This window comes from Mirounga angustirostris, unplaced genomic scaffold (assembly GCF_029215605.1).
Source record: "Mirounga angustirostris isolate CCGP_5_RB_7025 unplaced genomic scaffold, mMirAng1.0.hap1 SCAF_5, whole genome shotgun sequence".
In the NCBI taxonomy this organism is placed as follows: Eukaryota; Metazoa; Chordata; class Mammalia; order Carnivora; family Phocidae; genus Mirounga; species Mirounga angustirostris.
Window position 1 is genome coordinate 140,573,066 of NW_026991713.1, and position 14,300 is coordinate 140,587,365.

The 14,300-nt window shown below is 60.0% G+C and overlaps 1 protein-coding gene across 3 annotated transcripts; it reads left to right on the forward strand.

Annotated features, from left to right (window-relative positions):
* Positions 1 to 258: 258 nt before the first annotated feature.
* Positions 259 to 14,003, forward strand: UBE2I (ubiquitin conjugating enzyme E2 I). Of its 3 annotated transcripts, none has more exons than XM_045874626.3 (7): positions 259 to 390; positions 5,260 to 5,336; positions 5,522 to 5,605; positions 6,690 to 6,762; positions 10,794 to 10,903; positions 11,042 to 11,121; positions 13,400 to 14,003. In XM_045874626.3, exons 2-7 carry the CDS (start codon positions 5,271 to 5,273, stop codon positions 13,461 to 13,463), a joined length of 477 nt encoding a protein of 158 aa, XP_045730582.1. In that variant the 5' UTR covers positions 259 to 390; positions 5,260 to 5,270; the 3' UTR covers positions 13,464 to 14,003. The 3 variants fall into 3 exon arrangements, with proteins under 3 accessions (XP_045730582.1, XP_064448349.1, XP_064448350.1); XM_064592279.1 differs by lacking the exon at positions 259 to 390 and adding an exon at positions 626 to 1,080; XM_064592280.1 differs by lacking the exons at positions 259 to 390; positions 5,260 to 5,336; positions 5,522 to 5,605 and adding an exon at positions 5,343 to 5,476.
* The last annotated feature ends 297 nt before the right edge of the window (positions 14,004 to 14,300 follow it).

A 14,300-nucleotide genomic window follows, 5' to 3' on the forward strand; every position in this document is an offset into this window, starting at 1 on the left:
GAGGGGGAGTTTGTAGACGCTCCCTCCAGTCGGGGACGCGGCTCCTTTAAGGGCGCAGGTGTCCGCAGTGCCGCCTGACTGGAAAGCCGCACCCGGACCAGGCTCTCGGGCCTGGCCCGAGGCGCGGGCGCGCGGCAGCAGGGCGCGGGCGGCGGGCGGCGCGCGGCAGCGCGGGCGGCGCGGGGCGCGGGGAGGCGCCGGCTGCGCGCGGGGCAGGCGCGCGGCGGGCAGCCCTCGCAGGCCCCGCCCCGCCCCGCCCGCCGGGGTCCTCGGAGCGCTCGGGCTGCGCGCGGAGCGGGCTCGGGAGGGAAGTCCCGAGACAAAGGGAGCGCCGCCGCCGCCGCCGCCGCCGCCTCGTCCGCCTCGCTCGCCGGGCCGCGGCCGCCCGAGGTGAGCGCGGGGGGCGCGGGTGGGCGGCGGGGGGCGCGGGCGGGGGCCGGCCTCGGGGCGCGGGGGCCTCCGCCGCCGTCGGGCCCGGGTCGGGCGGGCGCCTCCTCACCCCCCGACCCCAGGCCCGCCCCGCGCACCCCCGCTTCGGGCAGGGCCACCGGGAGCCGGTGCGCCTCCGAGCCGCGGCCGTGCGGCTCTCCCCGCCGGACCTCCCGGGGCCCGCCGGCCTCGGGCCCGCCCCCGCCCCCGCCCGGCCTGGCTGGGGTCGCGGCCGGCCGGCCCCTCGAGCCCCCGCCGCGCACCCGTTCGGGAGCGGGGAGAACGGCCCCCTGGCGCGTGCTCGGCGGCGTCCCCGAGGTGCTGCTGGCAGCGGCCGCTGTTGACAGGGACGCGAGCCTGGGCCGCCCCGCCGCCGGGGCTCTCCTCCGCCCCAGGGAAATTCGTTTCCGGGGTCACGGTCTGCACACAGACCTGTGGCGCTCGCCAGCCGGGGAGAGCATGCACGGCAGAAAGAGTTGAAAGTGACGATTACAACAGAGCTGGCTCGTCTGGCGGGGGTCTAGAAACCAAAACAGTCTGAGTTTTCTCGTGCCTCTGAAGAGCGCCGCTTGCACTTGGTGGGACCCCGAACGCGAGTTTCCTAGGAGGTTGCTTTGTACCGATTGAACGGAGGTCGGAGCTGGTAGTTACGTGAGTAGGAGGAAGGAAAGGGCACGATTAGCCGGGCTCACGATCCCGGCCTGCCGTTGTCCCGAAATCACGGCGGTACCTGGTTCGTTTGCTGTAGTTTGAAAATATGCTTAGTCCCTGGGTTTGCACAGTTGGCCTTTCGTTTGTTTGCTTTTGAAGTCTGTAGCCCTAAATGTTTCTTGCTATTAAGGAAATACTGCTTTTGGGTAGAAAAGTGACTCCACGGGAAAGGGAGATGGATCCTTTCTCCTGCGTTGCTTAGGGCCTTTTTTAGGGGGTGGTTAGGGGTGAATTGTGCCTGCTGTTGAACCTTTGTCTGCTGAGTCCTGAGGTTAAGAACCTTGCTTCAGAAACAGCCTGGGGTCCTGGGAGTTGTGTGGGCAGCGCACAGGGAAAGTGCATCCTGGGGCAGGTGCCTCTGTCAGGTGTAGAAATGCCTTCGCCCCCGGACGGGGGGTGTTGCCTTTTGGTGGGAAAGGGTGGTCCCCGGCTTCCCATCCATAATCTGTTTTCTCCTGGGCAAGCCTGTGGGGTCACAGCACTATCACCCATTTTACAGATGAGAAACTTGAGGAAGGGGGAGAGAAGCACCTTGCCCGCACCCGGGCAGGCAGGAAGTGGCTCTGAGGTTCGTGTCCTCCGGTAGCAGAGCACGCACCTTCAAGTACAGCCCAGTGTGGGAGCCCTGGAGAGAGGTGGTGGTGGTGCCTGGAGAGCCCGGCTCCTGTCCTGCAGGCTGGCTCTCGTGCTTCCAAGATGTGTTGTCTGCATCTCATCACTGCTGCTCTGTAGCATCTAGTAACACTTACCTGCTACCTGAGTGCCTCTCTGTTAGCTTGGGGAAGGGAGATTGGCTTTTAAGTGGGATTCTAAATGAGAGTGGTTCCCTGTTGTAGTTAAAATGTAACAAATTGGCTGCTTTGTCCTGGACAGCAGGAGGCCAGTGGGAGTGGAAGCATGTCTTAGAGACGGGGTCTCTGCTTGAGACTGGGCGGATGTGCACCAGTGGGTCTTTGCCCTGATGGCAGAAACCCACTTTGGTGCCCAGTCTGGCCCATCAGCACCCCTGACGAGGGGGCTGCAGGAACTCTAACGGGACCACCCCTCGTTACCTCCCACGATCTGGGACAACTCACACAGCTAAGCACTGGGACAGGGCCTTTGTAGGCGGCACTTTCCGGTCTTCGGGGCAGAAGAGGTGGCCTGTGGCAGGGTTGTGACATGTGGTCAGCAAGCAGACAGCACTCAGGATCGCCCTGCCTGCCTTTCGGGAGCCCTGGCCCGGCCTGCTCCCAGCCCCCGCAGAGCACCTTGAGTGCTGGTATCCATGGCTCCTCACCGTGTGGAGCTCTGTCTGGCCTGGGGCTTCAGGAACCTGTTTTGATGCCTGGCTGAGCTCGGACTCACTGGGGACCTTGCAGCCCCCTCGTCACTTCAAGAACTGCTCACCAGGCTGCTTGCATTTGGTCACTGAACCTCTATGCTGATTACTTCAGCAGAAGCGTCCTGCCAACTTGCGCTGTCTGCTTGGGGGGGGGGGGGCAGGGAGCACTAGGAGGCAGGAGTGCTTCAGAAGCTGGAGTGTGCTGTGCCCTCAAGTCTCCTGAAAGGAAGGTCATCTCCACTGACCCTGGGGTTGGTGTTGGGTCAGGGGTTTGAGAAACGTGTGGAGATGACAGATTTTCAGGCATCAGGGTCACTGCCTGCTTCTGACCAGAGAACATGTGCCCCAGGCTCTCCACCCGCCTCCTGCAAGCCCAGGTCCTCATCCTCTGGATCACACTCACCCTTGTGCTCCCTGGGCCCCACCTCTGCCCAAACAAATATTCCAGACGGGTGTGCTGTCCTGTGAGGGAGATTCTGGGCAGGTGTGTGCCTCGGCGGTCCCAAACACCCCATGGCATCGTGTTGCTGGCAGTCAGGACTGTGCAGGGATGGAGACGAAGGGGGCAGACCAGAAGGCTGGGATCGTGTGGTGGTGAATTGGAATTCTGCTTTGGTCCCAGCATGGTGTAGTCTAGTTTGGAAATAATTTTGAGGTCAAGCAAAGTTGGAGCCTATTACAGAGTGTGTTCTGGGGTCAGATCTGTCACTTCTTCCTGATGGCCATGCTTCCTGAGTGGAGGGCTTTGACTTTTGACTTTTTCTTAGGATAACCTCAGTACACGTGTTTTTTAAAATGGGACCCCACCTGGCTGGTCCAGCGCTTTGCCCTAACAGCCAGCTTCCTGAGACCTGGGCTCTTGCATGACACCAGGGGCTGCAGTGGCTCTCTGGGATTCCCTGATCCCTCCTCCCACTTGGCTAACTTGTTGGGAAAATAATTGTCCAAGAGCCTCCCAAACCCTGAGCACTGGGTCCCACCCAGAGTTCCTCACTTACGGCCATGGGGGCCCTGGGGGCCTTGGGGGACGTGCATTTATGACACGCCCCCAAGGCCACACTTGGAGAGTCCAGGCCCAGTCTCTGCTGAGCTGTTGGCCTCACCCCTGCTGCACGACCATGTGGGCTCTGGGCAGGGTCTGTGTTGCTCGGAGACGGTTTGTGCGGGGGGGTGGTGCTGGGGCAAAGAGTGTGGTTTGGATTGGATTGCTGAGGGGCAGTTGAGGGTCAGCCTGAGTCGGGTTGGGGGGCGTTGCATAGGAGTAGTTAACAGGAGGGGGCGGGGGGTGGGCATGAGCTGGGTTTGAGTTGAGGCTCCACACTTAGCCAGCATGATACCCTCTGGGTCTTTCTTCTGGTTGTTCCCAGGTGTGTGTTGAAGCCTGGCTGGGGACGGGGTTAGGTGAGCCTGAGCCAGGAAATATGGCTGGGAGGTGGTTCTTCTGAACCCGGCTGAGAACCCTTGTGGTTGTGGAGAACCCCGTGTTGTACTCAGGAATGTGGGGTGTTGGACCTCTTCCCCCACAAGAGCAGCGAGGAGACTTGTTGCCAGCTCTCCATGGAAGCCTGAAGGGTTGGGGCAGGCTGCTGGTCATCCCCTTCCAGGAGACACGCGCCTTGTCTTGTTAAAGCCTTGTTTTATGGTAAATGCTGGATTCTGGGTATCTTCAACGTTTCCGTGGATTTTGAAGACCAACAAACAGACTTAGGGTCAAATTCTGAGGGCAGCTGGGGGCACTGGCCTGTTGAGCTCCGCTGGGTAAGCAGCAACCTGGAGGGTCTGCTCCACTTGCAGGCAGCGTAAGGCTGTGCACAGTGGGCTCCAGGCCGCTGCTGTGAACAGCTGAAGGCTCCAGGCCTTGGGGGCTGTGGTCTGGAGGTGCTGGGAGGATCAGCAGGGCTTTGAGCAACCCTCTCCCCCAGCACGCTCACAGGACAGGTGGACACAGCGGGCGGGCTGCTGTCTCTCCAGGCTTGCTGGTGCTGCCTGCTGCAGCCCCACCTTCTGCTGACTCTCCCAGAGTAAATGGGAGACAGGCCTTGATCCATTTATTGTGATGAAGTGCCGGGGGATCGGGGTTGGGGAGGGGGCTGTGGGGGGCGAACGTAGAGGGGACAGACGACAGCGCTCGGGGCCCTAGTGAGAGGTAGGTCTCTTGGGTGCTGCGGGCTAGGCGTGGTCCAGGGACTTGTCCACGATGACCTGCTGTCCACCCTGGAGCACCTTTCTACTCATTTGCTTTCAAGAATAAGGGTTATTCTCCTGGCCAGACCTGAATCTAAATTCTAAGCTGGGGCCTGATGGTGCCCCGCCCCCCTCTCTGCACGGGCAAAGGGGAGCAGCCTGTCAAGGCCATGACCCGCTCCCTCCCCGTCCTCAGGACAGCCCCACCTTGTCCTTGCCTTTCCTAGAGGCTGACAGTGGGATTGGTATCCCTGTCACTCTAGCCCACCGCCATGGGACCGAAGAGGGCAGGACGGGGGTGCAGGCATCTGCCGGGAGTGCTTGGCAAGCCCTGCCTGCGCAGCACCTGACAGCTCTATGGCCCCAGGCCGGTGCCTTCACCTCCCTGCATCTCGGAATCACTGTGTCTTAGAGGCCACAGGCTGTGCCATGGGGCCCTGGGGGCAGGGGGAGGCTAGGGTCACCGCTGTGGGGTGCTGGTGCCCGCACGGCCTCCAGGCTGGGCGGCTCGCTGAGAGCAGGTCTGTGTGGAGTGAGGTGTGAGAGCGAAGGGGCAGGAGGAGCCTGAGTTTTGCCTCTGCTAACCGCGCGCTCTGCCTGGTCTCTTTCAGGGACTTTGAACATGTCGGGGATTGCCCTCAGCAGACTCGCCCAGGAGAGGAAAGCCTGGAGAAAGGACCACCCGTTTGTAAGGAAAGCTTTATTTCTGCACGCAGCAGAGTGGATCCGTTTCCCCCGGTGGAAACCATGAAGTCCCCGTCCAGCCTGGGCCTGTCACATTTTCTGGGCAGAGGGTCCATGGGCGTCACAGGATGGTTCTACGAGCGGGTGAGACAAGATGTGCCGCGCTGATGTGCTTGTGTTTTCTCTCAGGGCTTTGTGGCTGTCCCGACAAAGAATCCTGACGGCACGATGAACCTCATGAACTGGGAGTGTGCCATTCCAGGGAAGAAAGGGGTAAGGCTCCGCTGGCCTGCCCATCCCCTGTGTCGGCCCCATGGGCCCTGGTCCCATCCCCCTGGGAGGGGGCTGTGAGATGGGGGGGAACAAGGGTAGGGTGACATGTGACTCCCCCCCACCCCCACCCCGGGGCAGTTTTAATTCAGAAAGGGGAGCTGGGCTGCAGAAGGGGATGGATACAGCACCCCCACCAAGCCTGGGGGCCAGACCCAGCCACATCTCTGGGGCAGGAGGAGCCTTGAGGGCCTTTGTGTTTGTCCTTCAGGACGTGCGGTGGCCGAAGCAGCCCCAACCTTGTGACGCTGGTCCTGGCAGTCTTTGAGCCCCGGGGCGGCTGCTGACCCTCAGATGCTGACACCCCACATTGGGCCACCTGGGAAAGCCGTGTGTGGCCTGAGCTTGCCGGGGCCGGTTAAGACCAGCATGTTCGAAGCATTTGGGAGTGAGGGTCTTCCTGGGTGATCCCAAAGGAAAGAAGAGGTCCCGGAGGTGTCCCCATTGTTCCCGAGGCCTCGTCACCTCTGTTTTCTTCCCCTGTGGTTCATGGTGACTGTCACGGGAGCTCAGCCTTGGTGCTCCCCAATAGTCTCCTCCTTCTGTTAAGCCGGTGGGATTAGGACATGGCTTTGTCTGCAAGGTGATGTGGTTTGGGTTCATCTGTTGAGCGCCCAGCCTGTGCCTCTGCCTTTGCTAAGACCATTCTCCGTCCCTCGTCCAAGGCTGAGGCAGTCGTGGCCATGTCCCTCCCAGAGGAGGCTGGGGAGAGCTGTTGGATCATGGAGCTGGAGGGAGGGGCCTCGCTGCAGCTGCTTAGATGAAGATTCTGACCCCCGTCCTGGGGCCTTAGGGGGGCAGCCCGCCAGGCCCCTGCCTGTCTTCCCAGAAGTCCAGCTCCAGCCCTTCTCCTCTCTGGGGAGGGCTCTTTCCAGGCCCCCTTGGGGCCCATGGAGGCACCGATAGCCCTGTCATGGGGGCACCTGGTCTTTGGGCCAGTTTAGGAGTCCACCTCCTGTTGGGACGGTGCTTGGGGACACGCCCCAGAAGCTACAGCCCTCCTAACTGCAGCTTCGCTTCCCAACAGACTCCCTGGGAAGGAGGCTTGTTTAAGCTACGGATGCTTTTCAAAGACGATTATCCATCCTCACCCCCAAAATGTAAGTAGAGCAAAGTCCTCCAGAGTCTGTCTGCTTCAGCATATTCCAGCGGAGATCTGCAGTGCCGTGTTCCCTGGGGGGCAACTCCAGGGGCTCCCATCCCTGAGCCTAGCTGTAGGTCTGAGCCCATTTGAGCCCCCGGGCTGGAAGGTGCACATGATGGGCTCAGTCGCAGATCCTGGCTGTAATCCCTGGGAGGCCCCGGGGCCCTTAGTGCCTCTCAGGGACAAGGTGCCATACCTGCGGCCCCAGCAGGGATGGGCACGCAAAGGACCATGGTCCAGAGCCTCCCCGCTCCGACAGCTTTGTTTCCCTCACCTGGTGTCGCTCCACCTGCTGGTTACAGCTTCATGTGTAGCTTGTGGCCGTGTGTGCAGCCCGGAGAGACAGCGCGCCGAAGCCTCCAGAGGAGAGGCGGTGTGTAACACGGTGCTGGTTAGAGCACCAGAGTGCAGTGTCGGAAAACTCGGGTGGAAAGAGGCACCGAGTCCCTCCTGTTCTGAAGCTGGAGAGCCACCGACCCTGTCCGTGGTTGGTTGGTTGAGTGAGTGACCACATGCCTCCGTGTGCGCACAGGCGTCCGGCACAGCCCGTGGCAAGGCCAGGCCGTGTGTAAATGTTTACGCTGCAGTTACTAATTCAGAAGCTAGGAGTACATTTTCCATTATAAGGGCATCTACCAGAAGATTTTTAAAAATTAATGATTAGCGGGGTAGCCGCTGGGATGGAGACTTTATTTGGGGTGGTTCTCTGGTGTTCGAGTAGTTTTTGCCACGTGCAGGAGTTACTTTAATCGCTTTAATTAAAAAATGAGGCAAGTTGTAGTTGCTCTTTTCACTTCTCTTCAACATGATACTGGAATTCTAAGCAAATGCAACAAGGAAGAAAAAATTCCCACAGAAGAGAGGAAAGGGAGGCGGGCTGCAGATGTTCTTCATGACGTCCGTTTATGAAGGTTGTGGGATAAAAGATTAACATGCAAAAACCTATTTTCCTAAAATTGCTGCAAATGAAAGTGTTTAAACCAGACTGTTTACAGTAGCATCAGATACTGTGGAATAAATCCAACGAAAGAGGTTCAAGACTTCTAGACTAGAGACTCCAGAGCACGGCTGAGAGAAGCCAAGGGCAGCCTCTGAGACAGGCGACCTGGGTCCCCTGGGTGGGCCGGAAGACCCAGTGTTGTAAAGATGTCCGTTCTCTCCAAGCCCATCTGCGGCGTCCGTGTGATACGTCAGAATCCAAGCACATTTTTGTGGAAGTGGCCATGGGGACCCTGACATGCAGGAGTGCAGAGGGCCGAGAACGGCCATGGACCTTGGAGTGCCGGGTATGGTTGTGAGGACCTGCACAGAGGCTCATCAGTCGAGGGCACCCGGCCCCGTTAACAGGATGGGCAAGATGTGAGCTAGACGGACTGGCCGCAGGGACCCAGTAATTGAGACGCAGGCCTGTGGGAGCAGAGTCCAGACAGGCCGTGTGTAGCATGGTTCAGTTCTTGACAAAAGGAACAAGAGATGTGGGGGGAGGGTGGTCCAGTGAACAGACTCAGTCCACAGGGTATCCCAGCAGAAGAAAGGAATCCCCCTTCCACCCCAGTCTTCCAGATGGATCTCAATGCTCAACACAAAGGTGGAGCTGTAGAGCTCTTAGAGGAAGATTGGGGGGGTGGCATTTTCATCACTTGGGGTGGTTTAGCCAGTGAAGCACAGGCAGGGCGCCCCCCTGCCCCCGGAGGCAGATGGGCAGTAGATGGGGTTGCATGACCCTCAGGACCAGGTCTTCACCAGAAGGCACAGGTGGGAGTGAGGAGGAGAGAAGGTTCTGTGTGTTCATCAGCACTTATCCTGAATACGTGAAGGGCGTCTACGAATTGGTAAGGAAAAGGCAGACAACCATCGGATCAGCAGGCCCTTCCCAAGAGAGGCTCTCTTCCCGGCCAGCCAGCAGAGGAGAAGGTGCCCGACTTCCATCACCGGACACACAGCCAGGGTGGGAGAGGGCAGAGCCTCAGAAGCCCCCAGGCCTCTCTGAACATAGTGTGAATTTTGACTGTTTGCCTGGGGAAGCCATCTGCCATGTGTACAGAAGCTGAACTTGGGCCTGCCCAGGCCCCAGCTGCTCTACTCAAGTGAATATTCAGCGGAAATGCACGCATGCTCACCAGAAGCCAGAGGCAGCCCAAGTGTCCGTGAACAAACCCGTGGGTGAGCAACGGGGATGGTCCACAGCCACCAGAGAGGGCAGGACCCACAGGTGCTCACAACACGGTGAAGCCCCCCGACATGATGATGAGTGGTCAGAACCAGATTCCTCGTGGAAGTCAGCAGCAGGCCCTGTGACGGTCAGGGAGGGGACTTCTCTGGACAGAGGAAACCAGCGGTGACCAGAGTCGGGGTCAAGGCTTCAGGGAAGCTGCTGCCCCCCACTGGTGCACTGTCCTAGATGAGAAACAAGATCGGCCCCTCGGATTAAATGAAAATTAAGGATTTGTGCTCATGAGGAAGTACGATCAGAAGAGCAAAAAGGCATACATGGAGTGGGAGAAGTTTCCCTCAAGACGTTCACCCGATGGGGCTTGTAGCCAGAATGTACCCGGCGCTCTGGCAAGTCAGGAGATAGCCCAGTTGAAAAACGGACAAGAGGGACACCTAGGTGGCTCAGTCGGTGAAGCATCTGCCTTTGGCTCAGTCCATAATCCCGGGGTCCTGGGATCGAGCCCCACATCAGGCTCCCTGCTCAGCGGGGAGTCTGCTTCTCCCTCTCCCTCTGCTGCTCCCTCTGCTTGTGCTCTCTCTCTCTCAAATAAATAAATAAAATATTTTTTAAAAAAATGAACAAGAGACGTGGCAGGAATTTCAAGAAGCAGACCGTGTGTCACAGTGAATGAAGGTGCTGGCCCCTGGAATCACCAGGGCAGCTCAGGTCTGCAGCAGGACAGCTGAGCTCCGTGACCGACCCTGCTGGGCACGCGGAAACTGGAAATAGGCAACGCCTCCGCCTCAGGACTGACACACGTGCACCAAAAGGACCTCTGGGGAACGTTCATGGCTTTTTCAGTGGAGGCCGGGTGGACGGGTGCATGGCGCGGTCGCTCGGGGAGCAGCACCATGTGCCGCGGGGCGTGTGTCTGAGAAGCCCTCACCCGGGTGCTGCTTGGGTGCTGGGGGGAAGGGGGGAAGAGCGGCTCGGGGTTTTTCTAGCTGTGTGTGTTTTGGAATTCGTCAAGCTGCTCTTAGATTCCTTGTACTTTTTATGATTCAATGATGTCTTACAATAAAGAGAAAGGGGGAAAGTGCCCGGAAACTCCCTCAAACATTAGCTGTGGGGAACAGCCCCAGGGTGGGCTCGAGGTAATTTTCTTGCTCTTTTATGTTTTACAATTTCCTACACGTGTTCGTTTTTTTTTTTTTTTAAAGATTTCATTTATTTATTTGAGAGAGAGAATGAGATAGCATGAGAGGGGGGAGGGTCAGAGAGAGAGGCAGACTCCCTGCCGAGCAGGGAGCCCGACGCGGGACTCGATCCCGGGACTCCAGGATCATGACCTGAGCCGAAGGCAGTCGCTTAACCAACTGAGCCACCCAGGCGCCCACGTGTTTGTTTTTTAAAAAGAAAATTAACTTTTGTGTTTTAAAAGAACGTGGAGGGGGACAGTGTGGGGTCCTACAGGCCTTTTTGAAGCAAAATGATCTGTCTGAAAATAGCCACTTGTTAGAAGGGCCTCAGAGTTCCTGCCCTCAGCTGCGCCCCCAGGACTGTCCTCACGGGCTGCGTCCCCTCCCCACCTTCCCGAGTCTGGGCTGGCTTGGGGGTGACCGGGGGCGGGGACCTGGGCAAGCACATGGCTTCACCCCTGAGTCTGGGAACAGCGTGTGCTCCCCACCCTGCCCCTCACTGCCACCTCGAGGCCATGGTTCTTAGCGGCATGCCTGCTGGCCAGCAAAACACCCAGGACAGGGGAGGACCCGGTGCGGGGAGGGGACAGCAGGCTGCCACAGAATTGCGTTTTCTTCCTCCCTGTGCTCCAGGTAAATTTGAGCCACCACTGTTTCACCCGAACGTGTACCCTTCGGGAACAGTGTGCCTGTCCATCCTCGAGGAGGACAAGGACTGGAGGCCAGCTATCACGATTAAGCAGGTATGGGGTGTGGGGAGCTGGCCTCAGCCTTCCTGTGGGGCCAGAGGACGGTGGTCTGCCTCCAAAGCTGGGGCCGAAGTCCTAGGAAAGCTTGCCTTCCTAACCACTGAGCTCCGTGTTCTTTTGTCTCTTACACAGATCTTGTTAGGAATACAGGAACTTCTAAATGAACCAAATATCCAGGACCCAGCTCAAGCAGAGGCCTACACGATTTACTGGTTAGTACTGGTCTGGCCCCACTCGCTGTGGCCGCACGTTGGCTTGCATGCGCTTGGCTGGAAATCCTGTCCAGGCTGCCGCCCCTGGCGGTCTGCTTGGATGGCCCTGAGCCTCGAGCCGTGAGCGGGGGACCGAGTGAGGTGGTCAGGGAAGCATCTGAGGCCAGCAAGCAAGCAGGCAGGCCCTGTGGGCAGCAGCAGCTCCGTGTGTGAAGAGCCTGTGGTGGGCGAGAACGGCTGACCCGGGCTAGTGTGACCACAGCGCTGTGGTAGGGGGGCGGTGAGGAGGTGGAGGTCAGGGGACAGGGCTCCCATTGGCTCCTTTGCCTGATAAGCTGTGGCCAGGCAAACCAGGTGTCTCGGTGAACCCCAGTCCAGCTCAGAGGGCAAGGCCCCCAGGTGTGGGTGCCGAAGGAGGCATGTCCCGTAGCATGGCTCCGCGGGGGCCCCACACCCCCCACCGTGGCCCTCCTGCAGACCCTTCCAGGCCTGGGTGTGGGCTATAGGGGAGCAGCACGCCTGGCTTGTTCCTGGTCACCCAGCTGCCATGATGTGCCCACCAGATGCCGGGCGTTCACTCCTCGTCCCAGCCCTTCCTGCGTAGCACTGTGGTGCCCGCCTGGGCTGAGGGAGGGAGGCCTGGGGTGGCTCATGGGGAGCAACAGGTTTAAACCCATGGGCCTGGCCTGGTCAGCAGCAGGGAGAGCCCTTGCCCCTGAGCAGAGGCCTCACAGTTGTGGGTCCTGGGTCCCCTGGCTGTGCCAGCCGGCCTCCTGGGCTGGTCTGGGTGGAGGTCCTTATGCCAGGTTGGGGGCTCTGACCCCCCACTGCTCTACATTCGGAAACCTGGGACCGGCGGGGCTAGCATACAAGGGAGAGGCCGGGCAGGGACGTGTTCCTTCCAGGGGATGTTTCTGGAATCAGCCGTGCTGAGGGTCAAAGCCGAGGTCGGGACTGTCCTGTGGCCGCTCTGGGCAGTGGCAGATGACATGTCCGGGGACCAGCTGAGAGAAGTGCCAGGTTGCAGGAGATGCATTTCTCCCCCCCAAAATGGCTTCAGGGCCCTAGGCCCAGGCCAGTGTTGGCCAGGGGCAGCAGGACGCTCCAGCCAGGGCGGGCCCGCGTCCGCAGTGGGGCTCAGCGGGAGGCCACGTGTCCCGTTGGCGGCTGTGCACCAGCGACTTCGGAGATCTGTCCCCCTGCCCTTCTCCCCGACCTGGGTGCTGTGTGATGTCACCGTGACCTCCGTCCACAGTGGCGCCGTGGCCCAAGCCTCGTGGTATACAAGGCCTCTCAGGACACACCACGTTCTCGTGACCAGGTGGCCTGCAAAGCTGAGCTCCCCGTGGCCTTCAGAGGGCTTGCTGGTCCTGGCGTGCGCCTCGTCACGGGTGACGTGTGCAGGGGCTGGCGGTGGCCACCCCGTGAGCGGCGCTTCTGTGCCTGCGCTGCCAGCACTGGGGCAGCGGGACCGGGGGCTCGCTGTGGTGCACCGGGCGGCGCGGCGGGGTATGCGGCCACTTCCCCGGGGCTGCTGGCGTCTTCCCCGCCCCCGGGCGCCTCGCCGCCAGTCCTGTCACGCCCTCGCTCCCCTCTGAGAGCAACTGGAGCACGTCAACGTGGTGTTGGGGCTGCCGCAGGCCGCAGCGCCTCCCCTGCCGGACGGCACGGTTGACGCGGCTGCCGCTGCCCTGCGGCCTCGGGGCCGGGCCTCAGACGGGTGTCCTGTGGCTGCGACTCAGCTCTCGGTGGCCCAGGCACGTGGCTGCCTCAGTGGTGCACACGCTGGAGCCTCTTGCCAGCTGAGGGACGTCCTCTCGGGGGCCCTTTGTCCCTCCACCTCAGGAGCCCCTGCACACGCCGGGGCCTGGGCCACAGGTGACGCGGAGCAGCACCCTGAGAGGTGTGTATGGAAAGAGCGCAGCTTGGCGGGACCCCTAGCTTCCTTACGGGGAGCAGTCCACACCCCCAGGCGGGTGTCCCCACGTGCACACACTGGTCCTGGGCTCCACGGAGGCCCTGTTGACCCCCTGGGGCTCCCCGGGGAAACCAGCACGAGTCCGGTCCGTCTGTAGCAGAGACTAGAGCCCAGCAGCCTGGATTTTCTTTCTAGAACGATGGTAGCTGCTTCCAGCTTAGGGACCCGTAAGTGTCCGGCTGCCCCCCGGGCCTTCCTGATCAGAGGCCGCCCTCTGAGCCCGCTTTGCATCCGGTGTCGCCCTGGGCCCTCGAGGGGGCTGCACCTGCTGACCTGTCTCTCTCTTGACCTCCTCCTCAGCCAAAACAGAGTGGAGTACGAGAAGAGGGTTCGAGCACAGGCCAAGAAGTTCGCACCTTCATAAGTGGCGACCGTGCGGCAGCGTAAGAAGGAAGGGATTGGTTTGGCAAGAACTTGTTTACAACATTTTTGCAAATCTAACGTTGCTCTGTACAGTTACTAGTCACCTGGGAGGGTGGGCGGGCGCCATTTTCCATTTCCGCCACTGGCACGCAGTCCTCGACTCGCTGAGCTGCCCGGTTTTTCATACAGGGTCTCTTCCTTCAGTCTTTTGTATTTTTGATTGTTATGTAAAACTTGCTTTTATTTTAATATTGATGTCAGTATTTCAACTGCTGTAAAATTATAAACTTTTATACTTCGATGAGCCCCGAGGAGCTAGTTTCCTTTGCTCGCGGATGCAGGCATGCTTCCCACCGTGTAGCAGTACACATAGCCTCCCGCCGGCCCCCCTCCCGCCTCGCTCCCCGCAGAACCCGGGTTGTGTTGCTTATGAGCCTCAGATCCAAAGGCAGCCGGCGTCTCGTTTCCGCATCACTTCCTTTGTGTTTATATGGCGTTTTGTCTGTGTTGCTGTTTAGAGTAAATAAACTGTTTATATAAAGGTTTTTGTTGCATTATCGTCATTAAGAGCGTGAGGAGGGCCTCGCGGTGCCCGGCCCCCCACGCGGCTGCAGGCCCGAGAAGCATGGCTCGCTGCTGTGCTCGGCCGCGCCTGGACCCGTGTGCGCTCGGCCTGGGCTTCTGTAAATAGTGCTGTGTGCAAGGACAGCGTGTGTCCAGGGCCTGGCCCCCCGTCCCAGGTCTTTGGGCTGCGCACAGAGCAGATGTGGTCAGGTTGGAACAGGCGTCAGGAGCCATCTAAAGCTGGCGCGGGCCGGACCCAGCCCCAGGGAAGACT

Excerpts from the sequence above, each read along its gene's own strand:
- UBE2I (XM_045874626.3), top strand. The coding sequence starts at position 5,271 with ATGTCGGGGATTGCCCTCAGCAGACTCGCCCAGGAGAGGAAAGCCTGG. Across the intron at positions 10,904-11,041 it reads CAGCTATCACGATTAAGCAG|ATCTTGTTAGGAATACAGGA; the intron begins GTATGGGGTGTG and ends TCTCTTACACAG. Across the intron at positions 11,122-13,399 it reads GAGGCCTACACGATTTACTG|CCAAAACAGAGTGGAGTACG; the intron begins GTTAGTACTGGT and ends CCTCCTCCTCAG.